The sequence below is a fragment of the Macrotis lagotis genome, chromosome 8, assembly GCF_037893015.1.
Source record: "Macrotis lagotis isolate mMagLag1 chromosome 8, bilby.v1.9.chrom.fasta, whole genome shotgun sequence".
Taxonomy (NCBI): Eukaryota; Metazoa; Chordata; class Mammalia; order Peramelemorphia; family Peramelidae; genus Macrotis; species Macrotis lagotis.
In genome coordinates this window covers 86,087,867-86,108,508 of record NC_133665.1, presented here as the reverse complement: position 1 = coordinate 86,108,508, position 20,642 = coordinate 86,087,867, and the positions used below count along the sequence as shown (strand labels likewise).

Here is a 20,642-nt window from a genome sequence, read left to right as displayed (position 1 = left end):
TGTATCATTTTATGGATCAAAGTCCAACATATTATCATATTCTTATTGAAATCAAGATGACTAGTCATTTGTTTTCCCCCTTTTTCAAACCTTTGTCAAGGCATGGAACCTTTATTTTTTTTTCAGATGCAAAATCCAATTAAAAATATTTAAATTTCACCATCTCCCAAATTCTAAATCTCTCTTTTTTTTCATCTCCTCAGGCCATTGTTAAACTTAACACTTTTAATAGGTGTATGTACTGAGAATTTATTAATTTCCTTTATTTGAGCATAACAAATGGATGCATTCTTTCCTCCTATAGTCACTAACATGCATATGTTGAAATGTAGTAAAACTACCAGGAGAGGAACATTACTGAGCCAGGAGAGGATTCTTAGGCAACTAATCATAATGGATATGACACTAGTGTAAAAAAGAGATTTCCTGACCACTTTGAAGATCTTTATTTATAATATCCATTGTGTTTGTAGTTGACTTTTTATAATAAATAAGAATAAGAATAGCATCTATTTCATAAGGTTGTTATGAGGACCAAATAAGATAGTATAAGTACTCTTTTCTGCAGTATGTTCCTTTTCTAAAACTTTTTTTTCCCATTCAGCCTTGTTAAATCATTAGAAACATAGGATCATAGATGTAGAGCTGCATAACTTGAGGCTATAAATCTACTGGTCCTCATTTAACATATGAGGAAACTGAGCCTGGTATAGAAAGCCTAAGTGCTTTGTCCAAGATCATACAGTAGCTATCTGAGTTAGGACGTGACTCAGGTCTTCTAGATTCCATACACCAGCACTTAGTATACCATCTGACTAAATTGTTATTGTTTTCTTTCTTTCCATGTCTTCTTTAATCTTTGCTTAATCTTTATCTTGGTTTTGACCTCCTATTATGGGTAACTTTTGTAGTCATATAAATATGGTATATTAAAAAAACTTAATAATAGCTAAACTTTATCTAAGCACTTTAGTAATACAAAGAGTTTTCCTTACACCATCTCTTTTGTTCCTCTCTCAAATCTTATGAGAATCAGAAGTCCAAATACTATTATCTCCATTTCACAGATGAAGAAATTGAGGTTGAGAAGCTAAGAAACCTTCCTTTGGCCATATAATTAGTGAGTATCAGATATAGCCTGTGAACCCAGTCTTTCTGACTCCAAGTCTAGTGTTCTTTCTGTTCCATCCTATCTTTGACTATTTTCTTCTTTATTTGGTCATGACTCATCATGAGTACTTGAGAAGGAGTGGTTGAATATCATATTTGAGGAATAAAGGTAGATGGTACAATTATTACCAAGTGGTCAGAAACCTTGTACAATGGAAAGAGCAATGAATTTGGAATCAAAGGACCTACATAGTTCCAATCCTGATTGTGCTATTACTCACTCTCTTTAAGTTTAAATCTATGATCTTATGAACAAAAGGTCTAAGTGACAACTAAGAAAACAAAAACATTTTTGTATTATGTGGTCTACAGGATGTAATATTTTTATGACAATGGGGATATTATAACTCTATAGGTTGCAGTTAATATCTTAAAAGGGAAGAATTTTAATATTTGTGAATTGTACCTAACCTAATACTATTCAGGGGTATTTTTTTTTATTGAAAAGAGGAAGTTTTTTTTTGCTTTGGGAAATTAAATATGTTTGTTTTTCATGGTAGATACAGGCATCTTATACTTCTTGCTTTTCATTTCAGAAAACAAGATTTGGTTAAAATTTCCATTTACTAAGGACAGAAGGACTTTCCTTTGGAAAGAAAATAGTACTTAATAGCACAACCCTCAAATTTGCTAAATGTATTTTCTTATTTTAATGATTAACTTGTTTTCTGTCTTTAGTTGTAATTATTAATTACTTAATAGGTTTTACTTAATAGGTAACTTTATGAGAAAATATAAGTTCTAAAGAATTTTGTATTTGTTATTCTTTATCATTTGACATATAATTCTGGGTTAGAGTGAATACTTTGACTCTGAATCCTTAGTTCTGTATCACAGGCTCATTATATACTTAAGACCATTCAAGCTTTAGGCCAGCTAGGTGGATAGACACTGGTCCTGGAGTCAGGAGGACTCAACTCTATGAATTCTGATCCAATTCTCAGACAGTTACTAGTTGTGTGATGCTAGACAAATCTCAGTTTCTTCATCTGTAAAAGGAAAAGGCAAACCACTCCAGTATCATTGCCAAGAAACCCCAAATGAAATCACAGAGTCAGACATGCTTGAAATGATTGAAAAACAAAGAAGCCTAGAAAACATAAAACAGAAAACATCTCTGGACCACCTGGGGAATAACCTAATTATATAATTTTATTGGAAGAGAAGATAAATAAATGGTAGAGGATTTTACATTTGTCAGCACTCTTTACAACCATTTGTTGGGTGATTCTGGATTGGAATGAATGCATCAACTTCTAATCCTTTTTTCCATACCATAGAGGCAGAATGTATTTTAGGCCACCCATATCTAGGAAATATATAGCAGAGAATTTCCCTGTGCTATCTGGGGAATGAACAATATAATTGTTTTTTTTTTACTTCTTCATTTCTTGGCTTTATGATCCTCTGATACTCTTCCCTTCACTTCCCTCAAGTGTGAAATGGAACAGAGCAGTTACTCTGACTTAGTTGAATGATATGTTTATACAGGGATGTATGGTCCAATGTTGCCTTCAAACTCAATCCAATGGATTCTTAAAATGAAGATTGCACTTCCTCCTCATTTCTTTCCCCTTCTAGTGTTGACATTTTTGACAGACAACAGCTTTTCTTCTCTAATTTAAGCTGAAATGCAGTTTTATTTATGTGTTCTCCAAATGGGAGTATATTATAGGAAGTTTCACTACTTGGTATTTACCTAGGTACATCATTGGTATTTAAACTGCTATATCTAATTACAGTGTTGAATTGATGCCAGTGGAAGATACTTGTATACAAAGTAGTGCTGCCCATTTGGGGACCCATTTCCCACCTTCAAAGATTTATACAGAACATCATTTTCCAGATGCTCCAAGTCATATAGCTGTCCATTTTACATTTTTATTGACAATGCAGAAACACCTGGCATTATACTGTATGAGTAGGAATCATTTTTGTTGGTCATAGCATCATATTTAAATTCTATCCTGAAGTTGTACAAGGGGTTCAGTGAAAGTTTCTAATGACTCTCTCTCCTATTTACTCAATCCCTGAAGAGATTAATTTTCCCTCTGTCTCATCTTCTCTTTTTCCCACCCTCCAATATTTACAGGACTTGGTTTTGGTTTATTGACAAATGTGTGCATAAATCCGTTCAAGACAGATTACAGTAAAGCCTGTTAACTTTGCTAGTCAAGCATGGTTTAGGGGAATGCTGCTCCAGATTTTGTCCAGGAAATACATTTTATTGGTGTTTGGTTCTAATGTTTTCCTGTCCGGAAACCTTCCCCTTTGGCTGAGCTGCTGTGGAATGCGCTATCAAGGGGAATCTGCTTTCCCCTGGCCCAGTTGGATGTATGAACTCTGTTGATATATGCTCTAAAGCAAGGTAAAATTTGTGTGTGTGTGTGTGTGTGTGTGTGTGTGTGTGTCTGTGTGCACATACACATGCATCACAGTTTTTTAAAGTTTAAATTTAAAAGTTGGGAGGATTTGGTGACTGCCACTTGAGCCAGGCTAAGGTGCTAGGGGATAGCACATAACCTAACCTCTAAGGTTGCCAAGATAATTCCTGAATTGCCACAATAATTCTTATGTGATTCTTTTAAATTTTAGATGGTTTTTATTGAAGGGAGTGAGAAAATTGACATTGTTTAGATGAGGATGCATGTATTTTCCATTCTACTGAAAAAAAACCCATTTGATTTTGAGTCAGAAGACCTGGGGTTCAGATAGATGTTGGTTCTGTTAAGTCAAAACTTCTCCATGCTTCACTTTCCCTATCCCCAAAATGAAAGATTTGTACTAGATGACCTTGAAGGTTCCTTCCAGCTTTACATATGCTTTTCTGATCCCTTGTGCCCTAAAATATGGAGAATGCCTGAGACTACAGCTATAGAAATGAACTCTTAGTTCCTTGATTCATTGCATCATTCATTTCAACTTGATCTTGGAAAAGGAAAAAAAAAGAGAAAATGTCAACTTGCTGAGTATGTGGATTCTGGAAACATATGTGCTGTTTCCTCTCTCTGAAATGCCCTATTTCTGCTCCTCACCTATCCACCTGTCTTCCAAGTCTTACCTCTTCCTTAAAGTCCTACCCAACAGCTCCCAAGCCTCCTTGGCTGCTCCAATCCACCTTGAGCTTTCCCTCCTAAGAACTCCTATAGCATTTATTGCCTTTACTTTCATTTGAGGTTTTGGTCATATATTGCCTTGTGTAACATCTATGAATTCACCATTCTAATCCTCCCACTCTCACTGGCAGGATGGGTCCCCAGAGAGTGCCTGATTATTTTTCCCTTCAGGATTCCTGGGTTAATTTAAACATGAGGCACGTAGCTTCTAACATTGATGCTTTCTGTTAACCAGTTGACATCAATTACCTTTTCCAAAGGGATATATATTGAGAGGGCATAGTAAGGACAGAAGTACAAAATTATGCTCTCCACCCCAAGTCAGGGCTGAATTCCCTGGAAAAAAAATGGGTTTTAACTTGAAGCACAAAGTTACTGAGGTACATGTAGGAAATATGTTGTGATTGAGGAGTACCTAAGGTCCTGGCAATCCTTTTCTGCCTTCTCTGAATTTCTGTCATTGTAGCAGTAATTGAGTCTAGTGAGGAGCAAATCCACTTGTCAGTTAAATAGGGTTAAGCAGGTTGCTCCTCAGGGCTGGTTCTTCACCATATTTGCTTATTCTTACTATGGCTCCAGTAATCTGACTCTGGTTACTGAGAGAAACTCTGAATCTATGACTATTAGAATGGCATAGATTTCATAATCTGTTGGATTGTCTTTCCAAATACTCCTTTATTTATGACCAAGAAAGAATAAATACAAAAAAACCCCAGAGAAATGGAGTTATGTGTAGTTGTGTGTGTGTGTGTGTGTGTGTGTGTGTGTGTGTAGGAACATGTGATCACTTGGTAGGAGATAAGGTTGGTGCCCCCCCATCCCCCCACACAAATGGTTCCAACAGGAACCTCCTCATTAGAAAACCACCTAAGAAGAGAGTGAAGATCATTGACTGGAACTTTCTTCATGCATCCTTAGTTCCAGTCAATGAGAAGGCTCTTTGCCGCCACAGTTTCTAAGCTATTCTAAATCAAACATATGTATTGGATTGAAAGCAAGGGTGGAATATTGCACAAACATCAAGTACTTGGCTCTTGCATATAACATTTAAAATTTTTGCTTCTGGGAATTTTCCCAATTAAATTTTGACTTTTAAGGGCAAGTATAATACTCTTATAATTTTTTGATGCTCCTATAATGACTAGAATTGTCCTGAGCTCATAGTAAACATTCTTGTAACTTGTTGAGGACAGGAAATGTTAATTTTTTTAATCTCACTGTTCTTAGTACAGTACATATAGTGGATACTTAAAAATATATGTTGATTTGAGTCAAATAAATATTTGGTGAATTTTACAGAGAAAACAATAAGCTTTAACATTAAGTCACCAATTAAAATAACATGTTGATTTTATTTATAGGAGAGATTATGGCCCTCACAGAGTATTACCAATGAAGTTAAAGCCACCTGAGCAATTCATTCCAAATGAGGAGAACATGGATTTGACCACAACATATAAACAGGATTTCAACCCCTACCCTGTCTGTCGAGTAGATTCTTTTAGACCATGTGAAAACAGGCATACATCTAAAGACAGGATGGAATCACTGCCCACATATAAAGGTATGATCATGTCCTCATTTTCTTGGGGAAATTCTCTCACCAGGCTGTTCTATTAAAGTTAGGGAAAAAATATTAACTTATGTGACAGCTCCAGAGATGCATTAGGGTGACTAGAGAGTGAAGAAGTCCTGTGTTCAATTCTGTCTTTGTTAAATATTGATTGTGTGACACTTGGCAAATCATTAAGATCTTTAAAATCTACAGTTCTGCTATTGATATAATCATAATTATGATAGGAGTTTCTTACAACAGGTAAAAAAAGGTTGTCTTTAATTTAATTCATCATCAGGATACTATTTTAGGTTCAGTTTAACATTAGTTAGCTTAATAAGTACCTGATAAAATGACTTCTACTGATCTAAGCTCTTTATCACTGTTACCTCTATTTGGTTTAAGTTTGGAACAAACAAGCATGCCAGGAGAATAACATACTCCAAATACTGAGCGCTTAGGAAGAGGGTATCCTTATTAAACAAATCTTATAGCCATGCACCCTGACACATATTTAATGATGTGAATAATTATCATTGTGTTATATAAGTAAATGGACACAAATGATAAGAAACTTAATAATGTCTGTATTAGTAATTTTTAAAAATGACCAAACTAAGCCTGGGGAGTGCAATGGAATCAAGCCCTGTTTCATCATACCTTGGGTGATTCTGTAAACTTCAACCCTGGAAGCATAAATATTTCTTGGATTCAGAGGCAGTGTGGTAGAATGAATAGAGTACTGAACTTAAAATCAGGAACATCTGGAACTGAATCTCACCCAGCCTCACATACTTAACTAACTTTGTGATCCTGGGAAACTCTTCTTAATTTTCTTGGGCCCACTTTATCTTATCTATAAAATGAAGCATCTAAGTCAATGACCTCCAAGTTACTTCCATGTCTCTGCCTGTTTCTCTCCAGCTCTAACTCAAAGGGAAAAAAAACTCTTCTATCCTTTTCCTTTTCAATTCCTCTTGCTCCAAGATGATGAAATTAGAACAGGAAATGTGGCTCTGTCTTGAGTCTCACTTCAGGTCTTCTGCCTCACAGATACTTGTGTGTATAAAAAGGTTCAACTTCTAGCTTTAGCAGTGTTCAAAGACCCAGGTTCAACTCCTTGCTCTTCTTATTTCCTAGCTATGTGACCTTGGGTAAGTCACATTCTAAGTCTCTTTGCACTTCAATTTCTTCATCGAACCCAGGGGGCTAGCTTTAGATGTTCTATCAGGTCCATTCCATATATAAATCATATATTGTTTTAGGTTTTTGCAAAGCAAATGGGGTTAAGTGGCTTGCCCAAGGCCACACAGTTAGGTAATTATTAAGCATCTGAGGCTGGATTTGAACGGAGGTACTCCTGAATCCAAGGCTGGTGCTTTATCCACTATGCCACCTAGCTTTCCCTAAATCATATATTTCAATGATCTTCCCTACTCTTTTTCCTGAGCCTCAGAGCTATTTTAGGGAATCTTTTGCGTGGAGTTGGTCAAAGCAGCAGTTAGGTCCCTAAAGTTCAGCTCCTTGTTTGTTAAGGAAAATCTATATAATCATACTTGTTTTAATGCACCATATGAGAAAACAATCAAATTCTTTTTTTTGTTGTGTTTTTGAGGCAATCTGGCTTAAGTGACTTGCCCCAGGGTCACAGAGCTACTAAGTGTCTGAGGCTGGATTTCAAATCAGGTCCTCCTGACTAGAGGACTGATGTTCTATCCACTGTGCCACCTAGCTGCCCATAAAATCATTTTTAAAATGCATATTAACCAGAAATGTGTGCAATATCATCTATCATATAATATATCACATATATCACATATAATCTATCAGATTACTTGCTGTCCTAGGGTTGGGGGAGAAGAGGGTGGGGAATGAGACGTCTACAAAAATGAATGTTGAAAATTATCTTTACCTAAAATTGGAAAAATAAATCATAAAAAGAGAAAAACAAGGAAAAAATAAAATACTTACTAAAATTTTCCAAAAGTATGTAATATATCAAGATACTTTCAAAGCAGATATACAAGTATCTGAGAGAGTCAAGCTCTGTTTCAGATAATCTGTGAGAAAAGTTACTATGGGATTCCTAACTTGGAAAATTTACAAGGGAGGGTGAAAATCGGGTGGGATGATCATTTAAAAATCAACTATATACTACTTTCTTTCCCCTTTTACCTTCCTTCCACCTTGGAGAGTTTTCTTTCTGGTTCTTTTCCTTTGATTTTGTCTTAAGTCTAGTTTAGCTTGTTGGGACAACTATGACATAGTTTAAACAAAACCCCTGCATTTATGTGCCAGTTAGGTTAGCATAGAGAGAAAGTCCATGCCATGATTTTCCTTGCCCTGGGGCTTCCTAGAAGTTAAGGTGAGAGAGGATAGATAAAATCAAAGTAATCTCTAAGGCTCCTGAACATACAAAGCTGTAGCTTAGGCACTGGAAAGGTGTTCATGTTGACATTCCAAAGTTAGTTTTCCTCTTCTCTATGTAAGAGTTCACATGTGGTCAGAGTTGTAACAGAAATTTTAGAAGGTGTTCAGGGACCATTCTTACCTTATCTTATTATTTCATCACTGAGTCAGATGGCTTTTTTTCCCCTGTTACAATTCATTTGTTACATTAGTAATTTCCCTTGCAATTTCACTATTTTATGACCCAACTTCTTCCTCCTTCCAAATGGGGATTAAAAAAAGGCAGGGGAGGGAGAAAGACAAAGATCATTAAAAGCCTCATTTCTTATAGGCAATACATACGGAAGTTCTGCCTACATATTCACTCCCCTTACATTTACTCCATAGGAACCATATGTAAATCTTCCCCTTTATCGCTGTTAGGGTCAGCACCTTTCCTGCAGCACAGGAACGCCAGTAAAATATATTGGAACAGCATTTGGTTATAATTTGTGGTATTTTCAAAACAACATGCAATTGGAGGGATGTAGAGTATAATAATTCAGTGTCCTGGGTCTGCACTGAGTTTTTGTTCAGTCATTTTTTTCAGTGATGTCCTACTTTTCATGACCCTCTTTTTGTGGGTCTTCTTTTTTTTTAAAGTTATCTATTCTTTTTTGCTTCCATTTATTTATTTATTCATTTATTTATTCATCTATTCATTCGTTCATTTATTTGTTTATTTATTCATTTATTTATTTAAGGCAATGGGGTTAAGTGACTTGCCCAAGATCACATAGCTAGGCAATTATTAAGTGTCTTAAATCACATTTGAACTCAAGTACTCCTGACTTCAGGGCTGGTACTCTATGGTGCCACCTAGCTGCCCCTGTAGGTTTTCTTGACAAAGATACTGGAGTGATTTGCCATTTTCTTCTCCAGTTCATTTTACAGATGAAGAAACGGAGGCAGACAAGGTTAAGTGAGTTGCCCAGGGTCACACAGCTAGTGTTTGAGACCAGATTCGAACTTAGGTTTTTTCTGAGGCTCAGTACTCTATCCACTATCCCTCCTAGCTGTCTTCCATTGAGCTACTTTCAGTTTAGAAAGTCTATCATGTAGAAAGCAAAGTCTTTCTTCTGGACCCCACTTGATTTCTGGCCATGGGACCCAGATGGCTCTGGAGGAGAAAGTGAGGCTGCTAACTTTGTACAGTCCCTTCCCCTTTACTTAAATCCAACATACCTGCATGTCATGGCATCATCTCCCTGATGTCATGGTTGTCTTTATAAAGAAAGACAAATATTAATGAGCTATCTTTGAAGAGGGGTTCTTTTGAATACCTATTCAGTAAAGCCCTGGCTTTCCTAAACTGTTTTTGGTGAATTGTTTATACTGTGAAATTATATAGGCTTTCAGGATCCCAATGCAAGGGTCCATCACAAATGTTTTACACATGAAATGGTACAGAAAACAGAAAAGTACAATCGATAGCTCAGAATTTAGGAACTTGACTTCTTAACACACCATCTATTTTGTGGGGAAGCCTGTAAAGTTCTCAATCTCCTTCCTGTTACATCTCGGGAACATGAAGCATGGGGATCCACAAGAATGGCACTCCATTTGACTGTCATCTCAGTTGACTGTTTTGAAGCCTGTCTGTGGAACATGTGGTTTGGATTCTGGAGAAGGTCCCCTCTCAATCCATCCTAATGCTTTCAAGATGCTGATTTTACCATTAATTTCTCTGGGAAAAGGATTAGGTTTTCAATTAAAATGTAGCATATTTTGAATACATGGTAGGTTCGTTGGCCTAAAATAAACTTAGAGTGTGTCGAGGGGGACTGTACACGTGCGGCTGCATAAAACTGAAGTTTCCCATCCCATACTTTTTTCTCACTACTTAAGAAAGGCAGTAAGTTCAGTAAATTCCCAATACAGTCACATATGGTGATGTCAAAACCTTGGAGTTTCAGGAAGTTTACTTGGGTTCAGATCAGTTATTTCAAGCCTGATAATTTATGAGAAGTTTATCAGAAATTCTGACACCCTTTTACGGCTCTGGAGTCTCTAAAGCCATATATTCATTGAGGAACCAAAGGAATGTGATTCACCATCTTTCCTCCTTCCCATTTCCTTATTATAGACTGTCCATGTCTAACTCTTCCAAAATTTCCTCTTTAGGGGCCTTTTATTAAAAAATCTTGTGTGAGGGTCTAAAAACCCCACCTCCCCCCAAACTTCCCTTACATAGCCATTTGAACTTTTTTGTGTGCATTAGAGAACTTCCTCAGTAGTATGTCTTAAAAAGTTCAAACTTGGATAAGTCATCAAACCTTACTTTGCCTTCTCTACACAGTGGGATTACTTAGATTAAAGGTGGAGAACCAAGTCTTAGATATGACATTACCTCAGCACCTGCAGGTGGAACTATAATGACTCTAGGAGCTTTTTAGGGGTGAATTAATTAAATAAATGTTTAACCAAATATAGCAGGTGAATGACACTATAAATATCCAAATGGCTCCTGATAGAAAAACAATTCCCCACCCCTGACATAGATGGTACACAAAGTCCCTTCAGCTCTCATAATCTATAATTCTATGAGTCTTCAAACTTTGAACTTTTTGATTTACAAGTTGCTTTAGAAGTGAAGGTCTAGGTGAAGGGTCTTTTGTCACATACAGGTGATGGTAATGATGAAGATTGTCATTTTCTTTGTCACTTTGCTTTCTAATTCCCATTTCTTGGTCACCTTGAGAATCTGTGTTCTGGTATATGCTTTTCAGAGGAGTACCTACGAGCTTAGTATCTTGTAAATAGAGGGACCTCAGTTAATGTCCTTTGGATGACATTTTGTTTATAAAGTCAAAAGGTTAAGGGTTCTGATTATCTGCTTTGGAGACTGAAAAAGATCACTAGAATTGGAGACAGAGGAACAGAGGTCAAATTCTAGCTCCTCTGTAAACTTGCTTCATAGACTATGTGAAAGTTTTGTAAACATATCTGAGTCTCATTTTCTTCATTGTAAAATGGGGATGATAATCCTTGTACTTTATTATAATGTGGGGATTTAAGCAAGGTGTTGGCAAAAATGCTCATAAGCTATAAAATACTATATAAAAGTGAACTGTTGATATTTTTTATTATGATAAAAGAGTCTCTTCCCTAGTGGCCACATGCCCAGCTCTCCATATTTCTTCAGAAAGTCATTTCCACCTACTTGGAAGAGGTGGCAGTAATTTTCTGCTGGTCTGCACTTTCTATTAAATGAGGTGTTCTCTTACCACCCAATCAAATAACATTTATTTCTCATGGCAACATATTTATTCAATATTTTATCTTTTTAGTCATTTTATTCTTAAGAAAGTTAGCTTATAATATACTATAAGCTCTTAGAAGTAAGTTGCAGGACATAAGGGCCTCAAGCTTAGATTTGGGAAGATCTGAGTTCAAATCCAGCCACTTTCTAGTTATGTTATCCTGGGCAAGTCATTTAACCTTTGTCTGCCTCAGTTTCCATAGCTATAAAATAAGAATCATATTAGTACTTAACCTCTCACAGGTTTGTTTGTGAGGGGTAAATGCGATGACATAAAGTCTGTAGTATTGTGTATATAGTAGGCATCTAATAAATTAATGCTCATTCCTTCCTGTCTTCTCCTTCCCTCCCCTATTTGCATAGCAAAGCACATGCAATATTGGGACATTTAATGAATTCTTGGGATTTTGATGATCTAAATATGAAATTCACATCTCTAATTTACTTAAAATTTATAAGTGACTATAATTGAAAAATATTTCTGTTGTCTACCTATTGAGCCATAATTCAATAATGATGGTAGATGTAATTTGTGGGCATATTAGTTCATTTAATCCTCACAAAATGAGAAATTTAAGGCAAGAGTATATATAGTTAATTTTATAGTTGTGGAAACCAAATCCCTGCTATAATCATGTCACTCCTCTACTCAAAAAAATCTTCAGTGGTTCCCCAATGCATCTTGAATAAAGTAGAAATTCCTGCTCCTAGAATTTAAGACCCTCTATAATTTATCCAGCCTTATCTTAGAAGGCTCAACAAACATCCCACATCCTCCCCCCCCCCCCCCCCCAGGAAATCTTCTCTGCTTCCACCCTTTCCCTAGTGTAAAAATGAGCTTTCCCTCAAGTTTCTCATTTTGCTTGCACCTATTCTTTGTCTGGCATAGTGCCTTATATGTGATAAAGCCCTTAATAAATTCTACTTACATTTAACTGAATTGTCTGACTCACCTTTTGTGTCATTATTATTTGGTATTCCTTGCCTCCTTTAGACTACATATGATCCATGAGCGCAGGGTCTGGGTCATAGCTTTCCTAGTGCTAAACAGTAATGACTTGTGCAATGTAAATACTAATGAAGTGGCTTGCTAAAGATCACACAATCTTGCTGAAGTAAGATTGGCACCTAACTGTTTTGACTCTAATCTGTTGTTTATTTCAGTTTAGCCACCTACTTTTTTGAGAGTGTTCTAATCTTTGTCTTTTAGATGAAAGGGGTATGCAGCAGTATGAGAAATAAATGACATTTTAAAAAATATTTGAAACACGAAGAGTTAGGTATTGTATTTTATGAGCCAAACATATATATATATATATATATATATATATATATATATATATATGAATATCTTAGTAGTTTTCAGATATACAAAGGCATTTATGTATCTACACACACACACACACACACACACACACATAAATATAGTGCATTTCAGGAGGTATGACCATGTTGATATTTTTTAAATTTCAGCTGATTATTTGCCCTGGAATCAGCCAAAACGTGATCCAATAAAACCAGATCTGTCCTATCGCCCAACCGCAGCAAGGTTTGATTATAGAACCACTCACCAGGATGATTTCCCATTCAAGGGCATAGTGCCCACAGTGAGTTGCAAACCCCATTGTCAGCAAAGTTTATACACCCTACCCCTGGAAGACTTGACCAACTACAAGCTTAATTATGTGGCGCATCCACTAGAGAAACGAGTTCAAGTGGAGATGACCAGGTTCAAGCCCAGTGAAGCCCCCTTTGATCCCCTTACTACTCACAAGGAAGCCTTTAGGGGCTTGACTGGGGAGCCTGCCAAGTCTGTGAAACCTAACCCCAAGGTTAGCAGTTGTGAAATCCCCTTCAACAACACAACTGAGTTTCGGGAAAAGTATCAAGTGTGGCCAATACCCCAAACGTTCTCTCGGGTTCCCATGACTTATGTCCCCCCAGAGGAGAAGATGGACCTCTTGACAACAGTCCAGGCTCACTACACTTATCAGAAAGGGGACCCGGCTCAATGCATTCGTCCTGTGATACAACCTAAGAAATCAGGGCACTTTGAAAGCTCCACCACCAACAGAGATGACTTCAAGCAGTGGCCTACTGCCAAGCCAGTGCCCATCAAGCCCATTGCTCAGCTGAACTTACCCAAGGGTCCCATGGACTACCTCACTACCACCAAGACCTACTTTGTGCCTCATCCACCAATAGTCACAAAGAGTTGTAAACCTTTCATTCCCCCTGCCAGGAATGAGATCCCTCTGATAGGTGAAACAACTTACAATATCAGCTACACTCCCAAAGAACAAGTCAAGTGCCTTGCTTCATATCCTGAGCCCCCAGGCTATGTGTTTGATGAAGTGGACGCATTTGGCCACAAGTTATACCATCCTGTGAGCCACTCGGACCAAATTGGCTCCAGGAAGAACAGTTACCTTTCTGCAAATGAACCAGAAAGTCCCAACCAAAAGGAGCTAGCAGTGACTGCCTGATTCTTTTTCCTGTTTGAAAATTTTCTCACAAAGTTTCTAAAATTCACAGTACTTATTACACAGTCTGTTGAGATTTATTCCTTGAAAAACTTTGACCTTCTCGCTCATTCGCTACTTCCTGCTGGGAAATCTGAATAAAGGAGAATCAGTTTACTTTAGGAAAATGACAGTTAATCACTGATGATTGACTCATTTCCTCTCCACCCTTTTCTTCCACCAACCCCTCATTTCCAAAAGCCCTGTGCTTCCTTATGTTTCTTAAAGATGGAGAAGGTTCTCTCAGAAGCTAATTTCTTCTATTTGGATCTGTGATGATGAATCAATAATTGTATTCATAATGAAATTAGACTTGAGTCCTGACAAGGTTGATGAATAAAACATATTTTGAGGAATTGTCTTTTTTAAGTGATATTTCCCTTCACACAGAAATTGTACAAGTAATAGAATATGGGGGGGGGGGAGGGAATTAAGAAACTTTTGGGTTGATCTATGAAGATCATAGCTTGAGTTTTAAATGAGTTCCTCCACTGGAGGAACTAGTGGAGATGGATCTGAAGACCAGTTATCCCGAATCCTAGGACATTGCTTTTGTTTCCTGAGACCAAAGTTTTACCACTCTGGGTCATAGGACTGTAGATTTAGAACTGGCAGGGGCATCATTTGGAAACCTTCCACTTCTGTCTACCTCTAGGAAAGCTGCCAACTTACTCTACTATGCCACTTTGGAAAGTGGAGAAGAGTGGCATGCAGGGGTCTGTCTTGAAAGAACAGAAATGACATTCTTAACTTTCTATTTGGGCTCAGAGATTATAGAAAAACAATTAGGCAGCTAGTTGTTCAGTGGATAGAGCATTGGACCTGGAGTCAGGAAGACCTGAGTTGGAAATTGACTTTATTTACTAACTCTATGACCCCTGGACAAGTCACTTAACCTTAGTTTGTTTCCTCATCTGCAAAATACCTCTCAGACTGGTTTTAAGGGTCAAACAAGGTAATTGTAAATTACTTATTGCATAGTAAATGCTATGTAAATGTTATTAAGGTTTTTTTAAATAAAAAACTTCATTTTTTATTATTAACTTAACCATCAACAAAAACAGTGCTTCCCTTTACAAAGAATCTGTCAATTACTATCATCTTTCATTTATGATTAATGCTGATTGATGATTGTTTTTGAAACTATGAACTTGTTACATATAATAATGTTGAGTTATTTTTAAAAGAATGCTAAATTTAATGTAGTAGCAGCATTGTCAAGGAAATCTTGAGGATCTTGAAAGAAAGGATTCAGGAAAGAAGTTACTTAAGAGATGTGATTTAGGAAAATAGAGTATTTTGAGTTGAGACTCAGCTTCACATCTTTACTCTAGTACTAAGTAACAATGGCCCAGCAGGTCAATTTGCCTTCACCAGCCTCAATTTCTTTTTTTTCCATAAAATAGGGATAACAATACTTGCCCTATGTCAGGGTTGTGATGAAAGTGCCTTTGAAAGCCTAAAGTGCCATCAAAATCTAAGACATTATTTTTAGGCTGTCCAAATGAAGAACCTGACGTTATACTGAAAGGAAATAGATCATTACTTGGAGTAATTTTCTTTCTAACTAGTCTTTTAAAAAATGGGGGGTGGGAGGAATATACCTAGGAAAGAAACCATGTTATGCCTTTACTTAATAAACTCTATTGACTTCTTTCTGAGCCTTGGATCAAACATGAAGTCTTCAATTTGTAACTCAAATTTAAAATGATGGCTCCAACTTACCTTTTTAGCTTTATGATACATTGAACTTTCTCAAGTATACTTCTGAACAGAGTTCTTGGCACATAATAGGAACTTGATACATGTTTGGTGACTAATATTGAAATGATACAGAAATAACTCAGTACTAGGGAAGGGGAAGGACCTAGTAGTAAATGTTTCACAAATATTTCATTCAATTTTTTAGGCATTTAAGGGAAACAACTAAAATTTTCCCCAAATGACTCATACTTGTGAGAATTTTTTGACTTTAAGAAATGTAGGAAAAGTAACAGTCTATGTTATAATAAAGGCTTGTTTCAGTTGCACAGGTGCCCGTGAATAGAAAGCGATTTAACCAGACTATGGTTCTTGGGATTTCTCAGGGTGCCATTTGTGTCAATGAACAAATGATTCATTTGTGATTCATAGGGAAAGTCAGAAGGGCTCTTCAAAAAAGGTGGAACCACAGGGATTGGAGATCTGAGTGGGGCTGGGGATAGAGTTTTCTTTGGCAGGGGTAGAATCAAGGTTTAGCCAGCATTAGAGAGCAGGTGTGACATTCCTCCATAGAACTGGAGATTGTAATGAGAGAATAGAGCAGCTGAATGTACATTATAGCCCACACCTGCTTGGGCTCTACTGTGGACCAGGGGAGTTCCTTTATTTAGAGCTTCTTCATTTAACACCCTTTTAATCTGAGTTAAACATCTGAAAATAGAGATGGTGCAGCCCGAGCACTACAACCAGATTCTTTTCTGTTCCTAATGGTTTACGTATCATAGTCGGGTATTGGCATGTGAAATCCAGAGCCTTTTGGCCATGGGTCACAAGCAAGCTCTAAGTGCTCCTGAGAAAAGCAGCCTAACTTTCCACTCCAGAGTGACGAGTGAACAGATGGCACTGATTTTCTCAATCTTTTACAACCTAGAAACCAGACAGCCTGCCTGCCTAATCAGGGCCAAGGCTGTTCTTTCAACATGAAGGGAACCTCCTCCCCCTGCCCCACTCTCCAAACCATTTCATGTTATGGAATAATAAAACAGGCGAGCCTACAAATACCCTTTAAAAAGAAAAACAGCTACTTGAGAGTTATAGGAGAACAAAAAAAATGCCTTAAAAATGATTGAAATTTGACTTCTGTGCCAACAGATGACTTATAAACTGAGAAATTGGTTTTTTTGGGGAGAATGTGCTCTCCCTACCCCATTTTTGAATCCCCCCCAATCTATTGCTTAAGATTTATTTGTTATTACTCCTATTAATAACTAGAAGCTAGCATCTGTATGGAGCTTAATGTTTGCAAAATGTTTTACATATATCTCCTCACTACTACCTCATTTTGCAGATGGAAAAAAAAACTGAGACCCAGAGAAATTAAATGATTTGCCCAAGGTCACACAGCTAGATTATGGGCAACACTGGACTTGGAATCAGAAGACTTGTCTTCATGATTCAAAACAAGTCTCAGACATTTACTTTCTGTGTGACCCTGGGTAAGTCACTGAATTCTGTTTGTTTCAGTTTTCTTATCTGTAAAATGATCTGGGGAAGAAAATGTGAAACTACTCCAGTATTTCTCCCAAGAAAAGCCCCAAAAGGGGGCACAAAGAGTTGGACACGATGGAAACAACAGCCAACAATACAACTAGAGAGTGCTAGAGGCAGCATTTGAACTTGGGTCTTCCTGAATCCCAAGTTCAGTACTCTATCCACTACACCCAGTGGTGGAATTCTACTGTTTCTCATCAGTCTATGAGAACTGATACCTAATTTTATGTTGAGTTTGGCAAACCGGTTGTTAAAATGGCATCTGTAATCAGTGTACTCTCTAAGGTGGATGCCTGGGTAGCTGCTCAATGTGGAAATCACAAATTTACATTCCTTACTCCTTGTTAATGTACACCTGGGCAACAGCATTTTCTAAGTGCCCATAATAATGTTCATTCCATCCCAGGTGAAAAAAAATTGACAGAACTATACTTGTAATATTTACTTATTCCTTTCTTAAAAGTTATTATACCTTGGAATACTACATTCCTTCATTTTTGTTACTTCAGTAAACGCATAACAAAAAAAGAAAAAGTGCTAAACAGGGGGTGACAAGCTGTCATTTGTTTCTGCTTTGTGTTTCTCCCTAAATTCCCCCTGAGATGTGCATTGATGTTCCCTGAACATTGAAACCAATAGGAAGCCTAGACACAATAACTAATAGAAATATAGATTTCAGAGTGGCTAGGTGGCGTAGTGGATAAAGCATTGGCCCTGGAGTCAGGAGTACCTGGGTTCAAATCCGGTCTCAGACACTTAATAATTATCTAGCTGTGTGGCCTTGGGCAAGACACTTAACCCCGTTTGCCTTGCAAAAACCTAAAAAAAAAAGAAATATAGATTTCAAGGATTATCTTATCTCCCATTTTGGAAGCCATGGAAGTTGAAGAAAAAAGAGTAAGATAAGGTAAGGATAAGTTGTGGTTCTGTATATGTTCCAACATTGGTTGCTGTGGTCATGTGGTTGTCTTCACTCCATAAGGATACATTTGCTTACTGTGAATAATATAACACAATGTAATTTTGTGTGTCTCTTTTATTGTTCTTATTTGAATATTAAATACATGAAATGTTAAACTACCTTTTGGTATACTTAAAATGGTCATTAGGGCAGAGGACTGGTTGTTAATTTATTTGAATACCACCACTGACTATATCTTAGCTAACTAATACTAAACAGAGATAGGCTCCTCTTGTCACTTTACAATTCTACAAAAGTAGAATACTTTATTTGAGATCACTTTTCTGGAAGTCTACATTATCCAGAATATAGCAGGAAAAATAGGAAATCAGTAATAAAAATTTCTGAAAGTGATGTGTCAGAACCTTATGGATTAAAAGTTTATTTATATAAGAGTCAGACTTTTCCTCTTTTTTTTAGACTTTTCCTCTTATTTACCCTTTTTTTGAGAGACATCTAAAAACTTTCATAACTGGTTTCCCATATATTTCTCAAAATGCTAGAAACAACAAACTGGAAGAGGGTGAAGGCTGTTGCTAGAGGCAGATATCCTGAAATTGGTAAAAAGTGATAATTAGCAACAGTGAAGGATAAAATGGAAAATGACAAAAAGAAGACATGATAAACTAAAAACACAGATGTCTAGAGATTTTTAGTGTTGGGTCAAATATCCACATCTTTCTTCATGATCCCAGGAGTAAGGTGTATTGCAGTGTTAAAGATTTTTCTGCTTGTATAAATTGAAAATTTCTTTGTTATGTCTAATCTCTTCATGAAAGTAGAGCACAGTAGATCTAATACTTCATTCTATGTCAACTTCTTATCGATGTCTTTTCATAAATCCTACATACAAATCTGGCCAGTGATCTGGAGACCCCCTTCTGTTTTACTACCTTTACATTCATTTCAGGTTATTCATATTTTCAGATCTTATCTACTATCCTCTCGTGAATAATCCAACTCTTAATAGCTACATTTCCTTTGTGATTCCTTTTGGACACTTCTCCCAAAGAAGTCAACATTGACAATATGAAGAAATCTTATTCCCATCATTCTTTTTATTATTATTATTATTTAGTTTTTGCAAGACCATGGGGTTAAGTGGCTTGCCCAAGGGCACACAGCTAGGTAATTATTAAGTGTCTGAGACCGGATTTGAACTCAGTTACTCCTAACTCCAGGGCCGGTGCTCTATCCACTGTGTCACCTAGCTGCCCTTAATTATTATTTTTTTAAAAAAAATTTAGGATTTTTTTTTGCAAGACAAAGGGGTTAAATGACTTGGTAAAGGTCACACAGCTAGGTCATTATTAAGTGTCTGAGCTTGGATTGAACTCGGGTCCTCCTGACTCTAGGGCCAGTGCTCTATCTACTGTACCATATAGCTGCCCTCTCACAATTTTTTTTAAAATAGCTCTTTGGATTATTTATTAATTTCTTCAGATACTATTGTTTTCAAAATTGGCAGACATGTAGCATTAATAGAAGAACTTTGAAATCAAATAGACTTTCACCATAGCCAATAACTTGGGGGATCATTGAAAACATCAAAAAGTTTCTTAAATATGATCCAATCTGATCCCCAAATTCATTATCCTTTGTAATAGCTTTTAAAAATACATTTATTTATCATATACATGCATAGACATAGAATACATGCATGATTTGTGTCAATTTTTAGCATATTTGGTATGTAGTATAAGATACAGATGTAAACCTAATTTCTGCCAAACTGCTTTTGTGTTTCCCCAGAAATTCTTGTGAAAATTGAAGTATTTCCTTCACTGACTTATGCTATTGGATTTATTAAACACTGGGCTACTATTTTTATTGTTACCTACTTATCTAGACTTTCACAGATTTATTTTTTAACTTAGTATCATATCTTTTTAATGACTACTTTTTAAAAGGTTTTTTGGGGTAAGGCAGTGGGGCTAAGTAAGAATTGCTTTCTCACACTTTGTCTCTCACATGGGCCCACTATCTGACCTGGGGTCTCTGTTTCTGTGACCTCATCTGGTTCAGTCAACATTATGTAATTAATGTAGTGCTGTGCTTTCAGGAAGGGAGACCTTTTTCACATCTCTGCCCACCATGATGAGACTGTAAAAAAGAGTTCAGGGAGTCCTGAGGGAGGACTGTGAGGGAACATTGGAGTCCTTTTCAGGTAAAAGTAAAGTTTTCTAGACTAGTCAGCTACAGGAATAAAAGGGGAAAGGATGGAAATATTGAAAGCCCCATTCCTTTCCCCTGGATTTGGGCTCCCTGACCTATAATGTTGAGATCATGAACAGCTATGGAGATAGACATAAAGTCTTTATTCATCTCTCTACAGTTCACTGTAAACTGACAGATA

General features: G+C 36.8%; 1 protein-coding gene across 3 annotated transcripts in view; it reads left to right on the top strand.

Annotated features, from left to right (window-relative positions):
• The window catches only part of SAXO1 (stabilizer of axonemal microtubules 1), a 131,106-nt gene extending 116,685 nt beyond the window's left edge, over positions 1-14,421 (top strand). For 2 of the 3 annotated variants that reach the window (XM_074196020.1, XM_074196021.1), the window contains 2 exons: positions 5,648-5,850; positions 13,025-14,421. In XM_074196020.1, the coding sequence (XP_074052121.1) occupies positions 5,648-5,850; positions 13,025-14,037 (1,216 nt within the window). In that variant the 3' untranslated portion in view covers positions 14,038-14,421. Of the gene's footprint in view, positions 1-1,039; positions 1,121-5,647; positions 5,851-13,024 lie in introns of those variants that run through there. The other variant, XM_074196022.1, reaches the window with a different exon arrangement.
• The last annotated feature ends 6,221 nt before the right edge of the window (positions 14,422-20,642 follow it).